At 33.3% G+C, this 19,436-nt stretch overlaps 1 protein-coding gene across 5 annotated transcripts in view; it reads left to right on the forward strand.

The window, feature by feature from the left end:
• The window catches only part of LRRC49 (leucine rich repeat containing 49), a 119,428-nt gene that overhangs the window by 53,502 nt on the left and 46,490 nt on the right, over positions 1-19,436 (forward strand). For all 5 annotated transcript variants that reach the window (XM_012768305.2, XM_012768309.2, XM_012768306.2 and 2 more), the window contains 2 exons: positions 6,364-6,511; positions 16,062-16,145. In XM_012768305.2, the coding sequence (XP_012623759.1) occupies positions 6,364-6,511; positions 16,062-16,145 (232 nt within the window). The remainder of the gene's footprint in view (positions 1-6,363; positions 6,512-16,061; positions 16,146-19,436) is intronic.

Consider the following 19,436-nt stretch of genomic DNA (forward strand, 5'->3'; position numbering starts at 1 on the left):
GATAATGCTAGGTAGGAAAAAAATTACAGTGTTTGTTCAAGTTTGTTTAAACTTGAAGTGATTATTAAGTTTAAATCTATAAATTTTCATTTTCACCTACATACACTAGCCTGTTAAAAATGCCTCCCTATATTATCTAAACATGTCTCAAATACCATGATATGCATTCAAATTGTGAGGTGTACCTTTTAGATTGGTAAAGATAAGCTCTGAGGTAAAATAATTAATAGCAGGGTATCATTTTACCTTGAGTGTGAGGAAAATATACAAGAAATATTTAAATATGACAGTCAAAAACAGTGAATTTATTCTTGCTGTAGAATTTGCCTTCCCTTAATTGTTAGCACATAGATTATTTATATACCTTAAATATTCTATATCCTTTAGCTATTTTTTAACACAGGAAAAAGAGATATTCAATATAGTACCTGAATAAATATTTTTAAGCCAAAGTGTTTATATTAGTTATTTGAGTCACTGAATAAGGATAACAATCATTAGAGTGAATAGAAAACCTATAGAATGGGAGAAAATATTTGCATGCTATACATCCAATAAAGGGCTTATAACTAAAATCTACAAAGAAGTCAAGCAAATCAGCAAGAAAAAAATCAAACAACCCCATTAAAAAGTGGGCAAAAAACAAGAACAGAAGCTTTTCAAAAGAAGATAGACTAATAGGCCAACAAACATATGAAAAAATGCTCAACATCTCTAATCATCAGGGAAATGCAAATCAAAACCACAATGAGATATCACTTAACTCCAGTGAGAATGGCTTAAATCAAAAAGTCCCAAAACAACGAATGGTGGCATGGATGCAGAGAGATAGGAATACTCTTACACTGCTGGTGGGACTGCAAATTCGTACAACCTCTGTGGAAAATAATTTGGAGATATCTCAAAGAGCTAAAAATAGAAATACCATTTGATCCAGCAATACCATTACTGGGTATTTACCCAGAGGGAAAAAAGACATTCTATAAAAAAGACACCTGCACTCAAATGTTTATAGCAGCACAATTCACAATTGCAAAGACGTGGAAACAACCCAAGTGCCCATCAATACATGAGTGGATTAATAAAATGTGGTATATGTATACTATGGAGTGCTACTCAGCTACCAAAAAAATGGTGAACACTTGTATTAACCTGGTTGGAATTGAAGACCATTCTTTTAAGTGTGAAGTATCACAAGAATGGAAAAACAAACACCACATGTACTCACCATTAAATTGTAACTAATTGATCAACATTTATGTGCACACATGGAAATAGCATGCATCAGAAATCACGCATGTCGGAGGGAGGAAGAGGGGAAGGGTAAATTCACACCTAACAGGTACAATGCACACTATCTCGGTGATGGGCACACTTATAACTTTGACTCAAATGGTACAAAAGCAATTTACATAACCAAAATATATGTACCCCCATAATATCCTGAAATTAAAAAAAAAAACACACACTAATTAATTAATTTAAAAAAGAGGCCAGGCATAGTGGCTCACGCCTGTAATCTTAGCACTCTGGGAGGCCGAGGGGGGCGGATTGCTTGAGGTCAGGAGTTCGAAACCAACCTGAGCAAGAGCGAGATCCCATCTGTACTATAAATAGAAAGAAATTAATTGGCCAACTAACATATATAGAAAAAAAATTAGCCAGGCATGGTGGCACATGCCTGTAGTCCCAGCTACTTGGGAGGCTAAGGCAGTAGGATTGCTTGAGCCCAGGAGTTTGAGGTTGCTGTGAGCTGGGCTGACACCATGGCACTCTACCTGGGCAACAAACTGAGACTCTGTCTCAAAAAAAAAAAAAAAAAAAAAGAATGACTCCAATATAAATGAGTTTTACCAAGGTGCTCTGGGGCATTATTTAGTAAAATGATTCATTTCTTTAAAAAATGCATATTCCAATCAAAATTCTAGCAAATTATTTTATAGATATCAACAAACGGATGCTAAAGTTTATATAGAAAGCCAAGACCTAGGATAGTAACACAATACTGAAGAACAAAGGTGAAGAATTCACACTAACCCATCTTAAGACTGTTTTAATATGATTAAAATAATGAGATGATCAAAGTATAATTTCATGAATTACATGGTTTATGGCCATACAAAGAGATTCTATTTTTTATTTACAATGCTCCAAGAGGGGGATAATAACAAGAACAAATGTTGTAGGAAATAAGCTTAGTAGACGAGGTACATTAACATAGTGAGTGAGTTCCAATTTGACCTAGAGTCTAATTAATTAAAGTCTAGTTATTCAGTTAGCAGGCCTCTGTGGATATAAGGTCTCATTGAAGTTTGAAGAGTACCTTTGTATGAGAAAGAGGTTCTTGGGAGAGATGGTTTGATCAACACAGCAGAGATCCATGACAACACTCAAGGTCCCTCCACAGGAGCAAGCAGTGTCAATGAGGCTTAGAGCATAGTTCAAAGGCTGACAAGAGACTAGCCCTACCAAAGCCTAAGCTCTCAATCTGTCTGTCAAAATCTTGGGATTAAATGTGTTTTGGAGTCAAGTAGTTTAGGCCAGTAACTCACATATGTGGTCTGATAAGGGGCGATGTAACATTCTGGCTGGGAGGAGAATTACACTCCCTGTCCTTATGTAGTAAATAAAGTATTTAAATGTTTAAATAATTTTGGAATTACATAACAAAGACTTACTATAAAGCTATAGCAATCAAGACAGCATGCTATTTTTGAAAGAATAAATACATATCAATGTAATGGAATAGAAGTCCCAGAAATAATAGACCCATGCAAATATAATCAGGTGATCTTTGACAAAGTAGCAAAAGCAATTCAATAGAGAAAGGGTATTCTTTTCAACAATGGTACTGGAACAGTTGGATGTCTATATAAAAAAATGAATATAAACATAGACCTTATACCTTTTACTAAATTAACTCAAAATCAATCATAGAACTAAATGTAAAACACAAAACTACTAAACTTATAGAAGAAAGCTTAGGAGAAAGTCTAGGCAACGTTGGGCTTGGCAATGAGTTTTTAGATAAAAGACCAAAAGTATTATCCATGAAAAATAAAATTGATAGATTGGACATCATTATTTTTTATTTTATTTTTTATTTATTTATTTATTTATTTTTTTTGAGACAGAGTCTCGCTTGTTGACCAGGCTAGAGTGAGTGCCGTGGCGTCAGCCTAGCTCACAGCAACCTCAAACTCCTGGGCTCAAGCAATCCTTCTGCCTCAGCCTCCTGAGTAGCTGGGACTACAGGCATGTGCCACCATGCCTGGCTAATTTTATATATATATTAGTTGGCCAATTAATTTCTTTCTCTTTATAGTAGAGATGGGGTCTTGCTCAGGCTGGTTTCGAACTCCTGACCTCGAGCAATCCGCCCACCTCAGCCTCCCAGAGTGCTAGGATTACAGGCGTGAGCCACCGCGCCCGGCTGGACATCATTAAAATTAAAATGTCTGCCCTATGAAAGACATGGTTAAGAGAATGAAAAGACAAGCCATAGACTGGAACAAATATTTGCAAAACATATATCTGATGAAAAACTTATATAGGTAATATTTAAAAAAAGACAAAACTCTTAAAACTCTACAGGAAGAAAACAAAGAATTCAATTAAAAATGGGCAAAAGAGGCCGGGCGCGGTGGCTCACGCCTGTAATCCTAGCTCTCTGGGAGGCCGAGGCGGGCGGATTGCTCGAGGTCAGGAGTTCGAAACCAGCCTGAGCAAGAGCGAGACCCCGTCTCTACTATAAATAGAAAGAAATTAATTGGCCAACTAATATATATATACAAAAAAATTAGCCGGGCATGGTGGCGAATGCCTGTAGTCCCAGCTACTTGGGAGGCTGAGGCAGGAGGATCGCTTAAGCCCAGGAGTTTGAGGTTGCTGTGAGCTAGACTGACGCCACGGCACTCACTCTAGCCTGGGCAATAAAGTGAGACTCTGTCTCAAAAAAAAAAAAAAAAAAAAAAAAAATGGGCAAAAGAGCTGAAAACACAAAGAAGATACACAGATGCCAAATGTGCATATGAAAAGGTCTCAATGTCCTTTGTCATTAGGTAATTGCATATTAAAACAATGAGATACCGCTATACACCTATTGAAATGTCTAAAATCCAAAACCACAAATGCCAAATGCTGGTGAGGATGGGAAACTGAAAGGAATGCAAAATGATACAGCCATTTTGGAAGACAGTTTGGCAATTTCTTAACATAGTTACAATAAACATAGTCTTACCATATGATCCAACAGTTACACTCTTGGGTATTTATCCAATTAAGTTGAAAACTTATGTCCACATAAAAACTTACAGATAGATATTTATACAGCTTTATTCATAATCACCCAAAACTGAAAGCAGCCAAGATGTCCTCAATAGGTGAATGGATAAAGAAACTATGGTACATCCATGCAATGAAGTGTTACTTAGAGATAAAAAGAAATGACCTATGAAGCCACAAAAAGACATGGATAAACTTTAAATGGATATTTCTAAATGAAAGAAATCAGTCTGAAAAGGCTACAAATTATATGATTTCAATTATATGACATTCTGTAAATAGCAGAACTATAGAGATAGTAAAAAGGTCAGTGGTTGCCAGTTGAATGATTAAAGCACAGAGGATTTTTCTAGGCCCATAAAACTATTTTATATGACACTTTGGTGGTAGATATTTGACATCATACATTTGTCAAAACCCATAAAACTTTACAGCATAAAGAGTGAACCTTAATGTGTGAAAAAATTTTTAAATCATTTAAGAGGTTGGAGGATCCCAGAAAGGAATGAAGACTATGACAGGAGAATCTAACTGTATTTTAAATGTATGAAACAACCTCCCTGAAAGGGTAAGGGGGAAGGCATTGACCTAAGTAACTTTGGAAATGAGTCTGTAAGGAATACAAAAGGAATTATACCTAGTTGTGTACTTCATTTGATAAAGTTGTTTCCCATTAGGTGTACAGGTTAAAAATTCTGATACCTCTATATACATATACTGGAATTGAATAATTAAGTAAATGGATAGCGGATGGTAGGAGCCAAATTTCTCCTTGTTGGGAGTAGGAATTTTTAGATTAAGCAAGGGAAGGAGGCTAGAATGATACATTTAGTAATGGATTGGAGACATGAGTAGAGTTGGAGACATCAACAATATGAACTCAAGTTTAGCTTAATATGGTAACCACAGATGGTTACAGAGAGAAATATTTACAGATATGTGTGTACATATAGATTTCAGTACACATAAATATTTTCTTGTTATGTTAATTGAAAGGACCTAAAAGAAATGACACCACAGTAGCAAAATGTACACCTAGCCAGATCTTTGTTTCTAATATTATTCTCCAAAAAAAGGAATTATGGCTCCTTGGAGAAATGGCTGATTCTAGGATGAGGGTGGGATATATATGAGTCTAGAAAATCTTATAGTGCTAAGTGCTCAAAAAAAAAAAAAAATCCACATTGATGGGAGTTAAAGGGACATAGGAGCCAATTACAAGAGCTTCCAATGGCCAAATCTGGAATAACTTTGAACAGCAAAGTAAGCCAAGTGGTATTGAATTATAACCCAAAGTATAAAATAAGTATCTCTGAGCCCAAACTGAAATAAATAAGTGGACAAAAAAGATAAATCTCTTGGAAAGAAGAATTCAAAATAATTTGCATAGATACTCTGCCTTCCAGGATGGGGATCCTAACTTCCCACTCCTTAAGTGTGGGCTGTACATAATGACTTTCTTACAGAGTTTAGTATGAAAAGGAGGGGAGGGGATAATAATAATAATTTTACATTGGAGAAACCTGAAAAACACTACTTCAGCCAGGTGATAAGGACAACATCAACAGTGATAACTCATATTAATAGTATATACCTTAACCCCAGTCTAATCATGAGAAAAATATCAGACAAATCCTAATAAAGGGGCATCCTACAAAATTACTGATGAGTACTCCTCAAAATTCTCAAGGTCATCAAAAACAAGGAAAGTCTAAGAAACTGTCAACAGCCAAGAAGAGCCTAAGGAGACATGACAACTAAATGTAATATGATATCCTGGATGGGATCCTGAAACAGAAAAAAAGACACTAGGTAGAAAACAAGGAAGTCTGGATAAAATATGGAGTTTTATTAGAATATATCGATATTGGTTAATTAATTATATTATTAAAAACAAATGTACCATACTAATAAAAGATGTTAATAATAGGGGAAACTGGGAGTTTATGGGAACTGTGTACTATCTTCTCAATTTTTCTGTAAGCCTAAAACTGTTATAAAAAAATAAAGTCTATTTAAAAAGTGAAAGTATTACTTGAAGCCCTCAGAATAAGGTCATGGTTTCTGTCTCTCCTGCAGTTTTGACAATGTTTCCTGCCTTGCTGACTCTACTTCCCTCTCAGACATCACCTTTGATGGCAATCCAATAGCTCAAGAGTCATGGTACAAACACACAATCCTTCAGAATATGATGCAGCTGCGCCAGCTAGATATGAAGAGAATCACAGTGAGAACCTTTCTAAAATGTTTGCCATATTGTTTCCCTTCATGTGGATTAAGAAATTGGGGTGATATTCTTTGCTTGAAATGCTTCTTAATTTTAATATACTATGATTGTAAACTTCATAATGTAATTATAGCATTTTTACCACCTGCTCCCACCCCAATTTCATTGAATAGGGCTTTTAAAATTCCTAGTCTTTGATTTAAATTAATCATCATGCTTAGTTTTCATTCTTACTTAATATCCAACTAATAATTTATTTTGGAATGGATGAGTAAGAATTTCATTAAGTCGCATATTGTAATGGTTAAGAGCATGGGTGCTGGAGCCAGACTGCCCGAGTCTGAATTCTGTCATGGCCACTTGCTAGCCATATGAACTTTGGCAATTTACTTAATCTTTATATACCTCATTTTCCTCAAAGTAAAATGGGAATCATAATGATACCATGTCATAGAGTTATTATGAAAATAAAATAAAGTACTTAACCTTAGGAGAGTGTGAGGCTCTAGGAAGCATTGTATGGAGTTATTATTATTATTATTATTGCTGATGTTATACCTCCAAAAGTAACTCTCTTTTTTTATTCATTTTATTTGCATGTTAAGATATTCTCTATACTTAGATGTTTTGATATGCGCTGATCTTAGTGAAATGCTGTACATGATACCCCCTCTTTTTAGGTGCATAATGCATATTAGCATATAGGATCCAGGAAGTACTGTAATTAAGGAGACTTGCCTAATTCTGTTTCATTGTATCCCAATATTGTTTTAATATTTTAATTTTTTAGAAAATACTTATTAATAACCTGTTTGATAGTCTCTGACCTAGAAAAATATCCTAAGCCTCCACCTATTTTCTCTCTTCTAGATTCTGCTAATTTTGATGTGGATTCTGATCATCAGCTAGGTTTACTCAGTTGCCAACTGACTTATTCTTTGTATACCAGCTTCACAATGTGTGCAGTTTTCATTCATTGCCTCAGCAATATTATAGACATCTAGGGTAACTAGCAAATAGTTAAAAGTGTGGATGAATTCATGAATACCAGGGTTCTTCTAGGGTTCTGCTTCTCTGTCTGTTCTAAGATGGAGGTGTGGTTCTTTGTCCTCTCGGGTTTTTTTCAGCTTTATACTGTCAACACTGTTTTTTACTTTTATGGTGACTCTTTACCCGTATCTCCAGGTCTTTCTTAATTCAGCATCCTTGGTACTTCTAACTGCTCTTCCTGATAAGATTGATATAAATGGGGTAAGATACAGAGGTACCCCATTTATATAAATTAGTACTTAATTATATATTATGTTTCTCTTAGTGAATTTATATGTCAGTCTTGTCTATTCAAACAATATATAGTCTTTAAGGGTAGAAACCATTCTTCTTCTTCCTTACCTGACACATACAGATATTCTATAAGTGTTTATTTCCTTTCCTTCTCTGTCTCACTTACTGCTGAGAAGTTGAACTTAATAATGTTCAATAAAGACTTGTTGATTGAGTTAAATTTACCTAACTTCCATGCCTTAAATAAAGGAGAATGATACTATATATAATCATTGTCCTTGTACATCCCACAGGGAGTGTGTTTGCCTTGGGATGGGAACAGGGCCAGCCTTCTGCTACATATAGAGCATTAATATCTATAGACTATATAAATATGGAGTATATAAATATATAGGACATATATATTTAGGATATATAGAATATACATATTTTATATATAGGATATAAATATAAATACAGAACATATAAATATGAAGCATATCTGCTCCTCCACTGTTTAACTTAAAAAATAAAAATAAAAAAATTGGAAACAATCTCAAAGTTACAGAAAAATTGTAAGTACAATACAAAGAACTTTTTTTTCTTGAACTATTTGAGAGTAAGCTGCTGACTTGATTGCTCAACAACCCTGAACACTTTAGTGTATATTTTCTATCAGCAAAGACTCTCTCCTACATAACCACAATATAATAAACAAAATCGGGAAATAAAAAAATTACTAGCATCTAATTCTCACACCACATTTAACTTTCACCAGTTATATCAATACTGTTCTTTATAGCAAAATGATTCTGCTTCGAATTATATATTGCATATAGATGAATTTTGTTGTCATGTCTCTATAATCATCATTTTTCTGGAACAGTTCCTCAGTCTGTCTTTGATTTTCATGACTGACATTTATGAAGATTACAGGTTAGTTATTTTGTAGAATAAATATCAATTCAAACTTTTCTGATGTTTCCTCATGATTGATTTATACTTACAGGATTTGGGCATAAATAACATATAGCAGTGATTTTGTATTCTTCCCATTGCGTCCTATCAAGTGGTATGTTATGGATATTATCCCTTTGCTGATTATGCTTACTTTGATTAAGATGCTGCCTTCCAGGCTTCTCTTTTTGAAGTTATTATCATTCCCTTTGTAATCCCATTCATCATAAAAGTTTCAATATATCCATTTATTCTCATGTCAGTATAGACTCATGGTATTTAGTTTCATCTTTTATTTGTAACTTTAGTGTGGAAACAATGTACTCTAAACAAACATCAGCAAATGGCAGCCTATGAGCTGGCTGCTTGTTTTTATAAATGAAGATGTATTAGAACACAGTGTTGCAATGACAGAGTTGAGTAATTGTTAAAGGGACTATATGGTTTTCAAGCTGAAATATTTATTATCTGGCTGAAAAAGTTTGCTCACACCTATAACTATTTTTTCTCTTTAAAATACAATGTCTTGATTACATTTTTGTGTAAATTTTCCAGATAAACATTCTAGCTGTGGTGGATCACACAAATATTTAATGAACTTCTGTGCATAGAGCTGTGATTCCTAAACCGTCAGCCAAAGGTGCTACAGTGAGCTCACAGGGTCACTGTGGAATATTTTTAATTTTTGAGGAAAACACAGGAGATTTGACATTTGTAAGACACTGAGCAAACTATTAGTTCAAAGTAATTTACCATTTCAATGCTAGGTCATACTATATTAGATCATATAATATCTTTGCAAAGCTGAGTTTTCAGTGGTTGTGATAAAAACAAATACCATACCAAAATTGGTATGGAACAGGAAATGAGGGAGGCAGTATCCAATCTAATTCTCTGATTGAGACGTTGGGTAGTACCCTGCAGGTTATACACATTCCATTGTTAAGTAGTGTGGTTATTTAAGAATGGTATAAATATTTTTCATTTCAATTTACATGTACTAATTTTTTTAAATGGTTACTAAGTTGCTAGACTATAAATACTTATTAAGTAGTTTGGACTTAACTACTTAGTAAACAGAGCTGTCACATATTTCTTTTGGCCTAGGGGCACTGTGAAAAAACTCCTCAAACTCTTAGGTAACTTGAATTGAGTTTCTGTACTAGGGTGTGTATTAAACACTAGAAATTACAAGAGAAGAGTCATACTCCATGCCCTAAAGTTACTTGCAGTCTACTTCAGGAATAGGCATGCAGCCAGACAACAGTGCAAAATAACAATCTAGAGAGAAAAGATAGCTAGATGGATCAATAGTTATATATGTTTATGTCCACACACTCACATATATGTTCATGTGTGTATGCATGGCCACACAGGGCAAAATGATGTCAAAGAGCAAAGTACCCGTAAGTCTACCAGAGAAATAGAAAAAGTTCCCAAGGAGAAAATACTTGACTCAGGACTTAAAGAATGGTAAAGAAGAAGGAGGATCTATTTGTGGAGAGTAAAGACATCCAAAATGTAGAGGGATGTTGAGAGAATATAGCAGCTCTTATAGCTGTTCAATATGGCTAAGCATTGAGTATATGTGTGGAGGAATAGCAGGAGACAAGCATGTCTGACAGGCAATAGCTAGGCCATTTTATGTCATAATAAGGAGTTTAGATTTTTGTCTTGGACATAATAGGTGAAGCCCTTGAAGAGTTTAAGGTAGTTAAATTGGATTTGCTTATTTAAAAGACTATCTATCTGGGTAACAGCCTGGAGGAGAAATTGGGTTGGATGAGATGGGTGATGAGATGAGAAGAAGCAAGATTAGTCAGGATAAGAGATTCTGGGTATCTGATCCAAAGGAATGGAATGAGATAATATGATGCCAAGTATGGCTAGCCTCAACTCGTAGTTTGCTTTTATCATCTCTCTTAAGAAGAGTGGGTTTTAGTTTGTAAAGAGTAGAATAAAAATAAGATGAAAGTGATGCCTAGGATAGGTCAGTAAGCAAGTTTGACTCAAGACCCCTCTAGAGCAGGGGTTGGCAAACTATCTGTAAAAGGCCTGATAGTAAATGTTTTATTTAGACTTTAGGGAGCCATACAGTCTCTATTGAAACTATTTAACTCTGCCATCGTAGTATGAAAGCAGGCATGGACAATACATAATGAAAGAGCATGGCTCTATTCTAACAAAATGTTATTTACAAAAATAGGTGGCAGATTGGATTTTGGTCTGAGGGCTAGAGTTTACCAGGTCTTGATCTAGAACACTGAATAAATTGCTGGACCATTGAAAGTTGTATCAGAAAAGTGGTGTAGAATAATGGAGTAGCTGAAGGGGAAGATGAACTAATCTGTCTTTTTATCATAAAAGGAAAGACTGTAAATTCCACAAACTGTCACAGTCAACTTTGATTAGGAAATAAATCTAAATTTATTATTAAGATGGTATGTGAGTACTTCAGGAATTGATCACTAGGAGGCAGCATTAGCTCACTAAAAACAACTCAGGCCAGACAAAATTAGTTTTCTATTTTAGAAATTATACATAGATCCTCTTAGAGAAGAGCTATAGACAGTGTTTTGGCATTTAAACAAAGCATTTGACAAAGTCTTTTATGACATCATTTTGAGTAAGTTGAGTAAGTAACATGGTTAAGTGGACATTTGATTTATTACACCTGTAGAACATGAAGTAATGGATCAATGTCAACCTTTAGAGAAATCTGTACTGGCATGCCATGAGGCTTTTTCCTCTGGCTCATTCTATTCAACATTTTTGTTAATGTCTAGATGAGAAAATATTTGTTGTTCTGATAAAGTATGTGAATGACAGAAATTGGAGAAGTTAGAGATATATTGGTTGATCAAATCAAAATCCAAAAATAGCTGAGTAGTCTAGTACAGGGTTTTGGCGAACTACAGCATATGGGGCAAATCCATCCTGCAGCCTGTGTTTGTACAGCTCTTAAGCTAAGAATGGGCTTTATATTTTTAAAGCATTTTTAAAAAATAAAATAAAAACAAAGAAGAATATGAGATAGAGATCATATATAGCCCACAAAGTCTAAAATATTTATTGTCTGCCCTTTACAGAAAAAGTTTGCTGACCTCTAGTTTAGAAAAATAAGCAGAATTTAATAGATAAATTGAAGATCCTGGACAACATATTGAAAATCCATAACAACAATCAAACAAAACAATTTCAGCACAAATGCAGGGTTTTGAAAGATTAGACTTATCGCAATGTGTGTGAAAATCATTTGTGTTAGAACTAATGATTTCAAATTGAAGTAATTATAAGATGTTATTGTTAAAAGTTAATATGGATTAAAATAATACTCATTTACAGAAAAAGAGAATTCAGAAAATGGAGACAGTAGTTTCTTTATTTTTCTTCAATGGTCAGATTTCACCTGAACTATTATTAGTTTTAGAGTGGTGACAACAAACTGGAGCATTTCCAGAAAATTTGACGTGATTAGTTGACAAAAACAGAAGACATAAGGAAAGTATTACAGTGATCCACAACTCTTTTCATAACTGTTCAAAAAAAGAGAGAATAGGTACATTTTGAGGGGCTAAAACAAGGACCATGGTATAGAAAATTCTAGAAAGCAGAATTTTCTCCTGTCTAAGGTAGGATTTTGCAAATGCAGGCACTGTTCTCACAATTCCGGAACAGAAACAATGTCTAAAGTTTTCACCTTAATCCTACAGTTGGCTTTGTATGGACTTGTTTACAATTTGCTTTCCAAAAAAAATGGAATAGCTCACCTCAGGCAGAAGTAAGTTTCCTGTTGTGGTAGACATTACTAATGCTCACCAATATATTTTGGTTCTCCTCCTCTTTTTGACATGTGAGAAGATGTTTGTCCAATGAAATGTGAGTAGAAATAATGGATATCATTTGCAGGCAGCATTTAAAAACCAATGCATGATTCTCATGTTTTTTCCCATGTGGTGGTCATTGTGGAAGCATATAGTGATTGAGCTGAAGATGCCATCAGATCACAGCACCCAGAATACTTAGCCACTATATTGAAGCCAGTTGCCAATCAAGAAATAAACTTTTCTTATCATGAGCCAATGTATTTGAAGTTGTTGCAGCAGCATAACCCACCCTGTTCTGAGTTTTTTTTTTTTCTCCCCGGTATTTAACAACTAATAACTCTGGGCCTGAAGTCAGGTGACATAGCTTATAATCTTCACTCTAACATAGCTATGACCCTGGAAAAATCAGTTTTCTCTGTTTAAAGAGATTGTTTGGATGAAAAATATTGGCCACCTCGACCCTGGAAAAATCAGTTTTCTCTGTTTAAAGAGATTGTTTGGATGAAAAATATTGACCATCTCTTTTAGAAAAAAAAAATCTGTGATTTTAAAGTCTGTTTTAATATTTTATATATTCAAAGAAGATAATGTTTATACCTATTCTAAAGTATATTGTTAAAATACAGTTTGCCATTTGATTTTTAAAATTCTACATAATAAATTGCTATCTATATTAGGACTACTATTAATATTATTTACTTCGAAGCAAAATGTTTTCTCATGTAATATAAGCATTGTTTTAGAACCTTAATCATCTACTAACAGAGTATGATCTAGGTTAGCAAACGCCTATTAAATCACTGCATTGCTTAATTAATTGGCAATAATTTTAATGTTGGGTCTTTATGGCCAAACTAAAATAAGGAAAAAAGTAGTTATTTTTTTTTGTCCCAGATCAATCCCTTTCTTTTGCTACATAAAGGATATGGCTTTTGTCCCAGAAATTGGACTATTACCAAGAAGGTGCCAGAATTTTACAGTTCTTTTCCTTCTTACCAACAGATTTGTAGTTTATCTTCACAATTAGAGGTTTATTTTTATTTCTAAGTTTAGTTACTCTGTAATTATTTAGATTGAAATATAGCCATCAGATGTATAAATTCTTTAAAACACTGAATATTTGAATTGATTTGGTGTAAATCCAGTTTTTCAAGGTTTAGCTTTCCTTTTAAAGCCTTATTGCTTTTAATAGAAGCTCAAATTCTTTTTGAAAATCTGATGAAATCACCTCCTAAGTATGTGTAGTACGTGATCCATACAGTTTCCAGTACTGTTTGAAATTGGCTCTTTGAATAACCAATCTGTTTCTAGTTCACATTTTATAGATAAATCAACAATTGAACATCAATATATTTTACTCTTTTAAAAAGTTTTTTCTGAAATAGGTTTATTGTACAGATACCAAATCAGTATTTACTGAATAAAAGTACTTAATATAATTATTAAACCAGCTATTTTATGAAGCTAGGAATCAGAGTTCTGCAATTTTTTATTTAGTTTTTTCTCCTCATTGCCTCTATTTAGTTTTTAAAAGTTAAGAATCATCATTTTCCATATTGTTAAAGATACTTTAAGTCCACCAAAAATCACATTAAATTTCCATTCCCTTCAAAACAACTAAATCATTTTGTAGCAGATTACTATAGAATTCTAATCTCTCCTTTTTTAATCTCTCTGAAATTAGTAAGATAAATTTAAATGTATCTTTATTATGAAAAATATTATGAATTCACTATCTAGCAAGACATAGCTTCTGGTCCTGATCCTGGCTTTGTGTGTTACTAACTCCTTAGAACAGTTTCTTCATTTCTAAAATTAGAGTCTTCTAGTGGATACTTTCCTAGTTTTCTTTTTAACTCTGTGAAGTGCCTCCTTACAATGTGGATTGGGCATATGAAGACACAATAATATTTGTTGAACAACTCTTGTGACTATCCATTAGGTTTTAAATCAAATGTTGACTTCTGGTAGGAGTGTAAAATAGAACTACATTTATAGAGGGCAATTTGCAAACATGTCAAAAGTCCTAGAAATATGTCTACCATTTGATTTAGCAGTTTCAGTTTTAGGAAATTATTGAACAGATATAGAAAGCTGTATATTCATTAGTTTATTCTTTAAATGTATATTTATTGAGTATCTACTGTGTGCCAGGAGCTGACATGATCCGTACATTCACAGAGCTTACTGTACAGGGTGGGAGGCAGAAGGGATTGGATCAGAAATAATTAAAATGAAACAGGTTAAGCGCTATGACAGAAGTATAGGGTGCTATGAAAGCATATAGAAACATTTCTCCTGATCTATTTTACAGTTGACTTATTCTCTCTTTAGCTGTGTATAATCTGCTGTTGAACCCCCTTCATTGAATTTTGAATTTCAGTTCTTATAATTTTTCATTTATAAAAGAGTTATTCTTCAAATCTGCTAAAGGTACTTTTAAAGTTTCCTATCTCTGAAGATATTTTCAAGCTTGCATTTATTAAGAAATTGTTTTCTCAAATTGTATCATCATTTAGAGTAGCTACAAATCTTTCAGCAATGAAAATTAAAAGTCACATCATTATAATTTATTAAAATCTGACAGTCTTTAAGGGGAGAAAATGGTCTGGATGCAACTTCTAAAAATTTGCTTATAATGAATATTGTAAGAAATTATAAGATTTGAAATAGGGTGTTGGGATTATGACTGATTTTCTTAAATTTTTTAAACTGTAGTGTTATTTCATAGTTTCTATTTTTTCCAGCCTTATTGAGGTCTGATTGACAAAATTATATAAGGTATACAACTTAATGATCTGATGTATATTGTGAAAGGATTACTACAGTCAAGTCAGTTAACACTTCTATCACTGCACCTAATTAACTATTTTTTTTTTGTAGTGAGAACATTTAAGATCTACTCTCTTAGCAAATTTCAAGTTTATAATACAAGATTGTTAATTACAGTCACAATTCTGTATTTCATAGATTTTAGAATTTAAGAAATGAGACTGGACAAATCAATTTAAAAACAAAGTAAAAATAATGATATTAGGGGGCATAATTTAGTAGTATCAATAGAGAGTTTGAAAAGGTGTTTATCCTTGTTTTATCATCAAAAAGCTCTGATTTGCAACCATAAATCAAATCAAAATTGTTAGGAGTATCATTTTATCTTTTTGGGTTGATTATAAAAAGTTTGAGTCTACGTGGAACCATTGGTATATGGTATACAAAGAAAAATTATAGTGTACTCACCCTTTTCTTCTTTCTCTTCTCATTCTCTTTGCCTTCTTGATGAGTTAGTTTCATCTCATCTCCAAAGTTGGGAGTTAATTAAGAATCCATAGATTTTTTAGAATTAGAGAGAAGAAGAAAATAAAGAGAAACAACATACTAATATTTTCTTTGAGGGGAAGTAGTATGCCTCTCAATAAAAAAACTGGATTTACAGGACCAAAAATATTTAACATTAAAAATTGTTAAACACTTCATAATACTTTCCGAAAAATTTCTTTTAGGAAGAAGAAAGGCGTATGGCATCTATTTTAGCCAAGAAAGAGGAAGAGAAGAAGCGGGAAAATCAGAAACAATCTTTACTTAAGGTATTTTCTCTGCTGTCTACGTAGATGAGTGTGTGCACACACACAGGCATACACACACATATACTCACACACACGCTAGAATGAGGTAGCTGGAAAAGTGGTTTCTAAATTTTGTCAATTTCTCATTTTGATCAGTAGAATATATGTACCCCTAAAACTTGTAGAAATTGTTATCTATAAATATTAAATAAATCTGAACTTAGGAAATACAATATAATGTACATTGTAAAATATATGCAAAAGCTAGAAAATTTAAAAGGAAGAGATGAAAAATAAATATAATTTGAATAAATAAATAAATATCATTGAAGTTATAGCATTTTTTTTCATACCAAAGCATCATCTTATATGTCCTATGGCCTATGCATTTCATTTTGGAAAGCACTATAATAGACTGTCATCTTTACTGATATATTTTAAAGAGCTCTGCTACATGGGTTTTTTTTTAATGATAGCTTTTAATTTAAATTTTATTTATTTATTTTTTTAATTTAAATTTTAATTTAAAATGTTTTACTGTTAGCTCCTCTAATGTAAAAGTGATAAAGATTTTGAGGCATTCAGGAATCTCCATTTGTTTTAAACTGATTTTATATATATTACCTTTCTTAAATAAAATATTCTCTTTTTAAATATTTTATATTAACATCACAAAGTATAATAAAAAAAGACAGCTTAAAGTTTATATTTCATATTATATATCACACTGTGTTCTCAATTTAAGGACATCATCCTAATTATTATTATTCATCTTTGTCCTATATAGGTGCTTTTCTTTTTAGATTAACATGGCATTCAGAATTCAAAAAATGATTAGCCAGGCATGTGGGTATATGCCAGTAGTCCCATCTACTCAGCAGGCTGAGGAGGAGGATTGCTTGATCCCAGGAGTTGGAAGCCAGCCTGGGCAACATAGTGAGACCCTGTCTCTTAAAAAAAATGACTAGTAGGGATACAAAGTAATATTTAATAACCTTAGGAAATCACAGAACTTTCTAAGGTAATGAAAATGTTCTTTATCTTGATAGAAGTATGGGTTATACAGGTATATACATTTGTCAAAGTGAATGAAACAGTATGCTTGAAATCTTTGTATTTTACTCTATAAAAACTATTCCTAAATTAACAAAAACAACAAACAACAAAAAACCTCTCAGCTCAGGACTATAACTCAAAAGTAATTAAAGCTATTACTAAATAGGCTACAATTTCCTCCCCTGCTATTACCTATAACCTCCTAAGTCCTCCCCAACTTTTATCTGTTATCCCCATCCAGTGATTTAACTGTGCCTAAGCCCTCTCCTGACATATCTATCTTGTACTGATTCCGTCAACAGGAATTTTTACTCTTTCCTGTATTGGAGAATCCCTAAGGGTTGGCCAAAACCACCCTGGTTTATAGGAAATATAGCTATTGGCAGTATTTTAAAATTTATAGGAGCAAGATTTACCATTGCCAGGTAATGTCATTGGCAAACTGTTCTGAACAGTTCATTTAGAAAAAGTAATATTCCTTATTATGTAGTTGCTGCTATCAGATACATAAGCAAATAAATAAATGAAAAATACATATATATTATGAAATATCTGATTTCCTTAAGTACTAAGTTTAATAATTGATATCACTGACATTTAACTTTGATACTTCTTGTTTTATTTTTACTGTGAAGGTACATCTTCAGTCTTTCAAATGCACATTGTGGCTTGTGATTATCTTTCAAATTTTTTTTAGAGCAATTCTTGTGAAATCATGGATAAGTCAAAAATTCATGTTATTTTCAAATATGAGTTCCGTGATAGAACCAATGCAGCACAGACAGCTCGAAATATCAACAAAGTGTTTGGGAAGGATATAGTTAATGAATACACAGTACATCAATGGTTCGAGAAGTTCTGTTCTAGTGATTTTTAATCTTGAAAATGAACCACGTAGGTGACCTGAGACCAAGGTGGATAGTGAGCTGAAAGCTGCAGTGGAGGCGAATCCATCTCAACCTACGTGTGAATTAGCAGCAAGGTTTGACGTTACTATTCCAGCAATATTGGACCATTTGAAACAAATCAGCAAGGTAAAGAAGCTGGAAAGATGGGTTCCACATGAATTAAACAAGCATCAGGAGATAAATAGTCTCAAAGCTTGCCTTTCTTTACTGTCATGACATAAAGGCAAACCATTTCTACAATGTATTGTTATGCATTATGAAAAATGGATTCTTTTTGATAATCACAAGTGTTCAGCACAATGGTTGGATAAGGATGAAGTGCTGAAACACAGTCCAGAACCAAATATTCATCAACAAAAAGCTACTGGTATCTGTTTCGTGGTCCAGTGTTGGTATTATCCACTACAGCTTCATGAAACCCAGTCAGTCAATTACAGCAGATGTCTACTGCAGCCAACTGCAGTGATGAAATGAAATGATGAAATGATGAGTATGCTTGCGATTAAGCAGCTGAAACTGGTCAATAGAGACAGGCTAATCCTCTTTTTTTTTTTTACTTTCATATAATCTTTATTAGAACCATATCAACATACATCATACATATAGAACCTTTCAGATAAGAGTTATCTTCACTTTACTCTGATATCTGTGAAGATGTTTTTATTTCTATTACGTCAAATAATATTTAAGACTTCTATTTGATTCTACTGTAAAGATATGTCAGTATTTTAACTGACAGTTAACTGTTTAACTGGACAGTTTTTCTCTACTTAAGGAGCAATTGGTAAAATGATTTATTTTGAAAAACTTAGAACGTTTCTCTCTTAGTTTAATACAGAAGAAAAAAACTAGATTATATACTGTATATTTTTTGTTTTATGACTCAAAAAGTAATTTTCTTTACATTTTCTTAATATATTTTACATTTGCCATTAAGCTTTCATGGAAAACTTAATATTAATCATATTCACCTAATATTCAATGACCCCTCATAGCTCTGATGCAAAAATAACAGATCACAAGAGGATTAGCCTGTTATTTTTGCATCAGGCTAATCCTCTTGCAAGACAGTGCTCAACCACATGTCACACAAACAGTGCTGCTTAAACTACAGCAGCTGGAATTGGAAACTCTCTGTCATCCACTGTATTCACCAGACCTTGCACCAACTGACTACCTTCTTCCAGACTTTGGACCATTTCTTGTAAGGAAAAAGTCGATTGTCAACAAGCTATAGAAAATGCCTTTTGTGATATCATTGCCACTTGCTGTCCAGGCTTCTTTGCTGCTAGCATAAACAAGCTACCATTAAGATGCCAAAACTGTGTCGATAGTTTAGGCGCATACT

This window comes from Microcebus murinus, chromosome 6 (genome assembly GCF_040939455.1).
Source record: "Microcebus murinus isolate Inina chromosome 6, M.murinus_Inina_mat1.0, whole genome shotgun sequence".
Classification (NCBI taxonomy): domain Eukaryota; kingdom Metazoa; phylum Chordata; class Mammalia; order Primates; family Cheirogaleidae; genus Microcebus; species Microcebus murinus.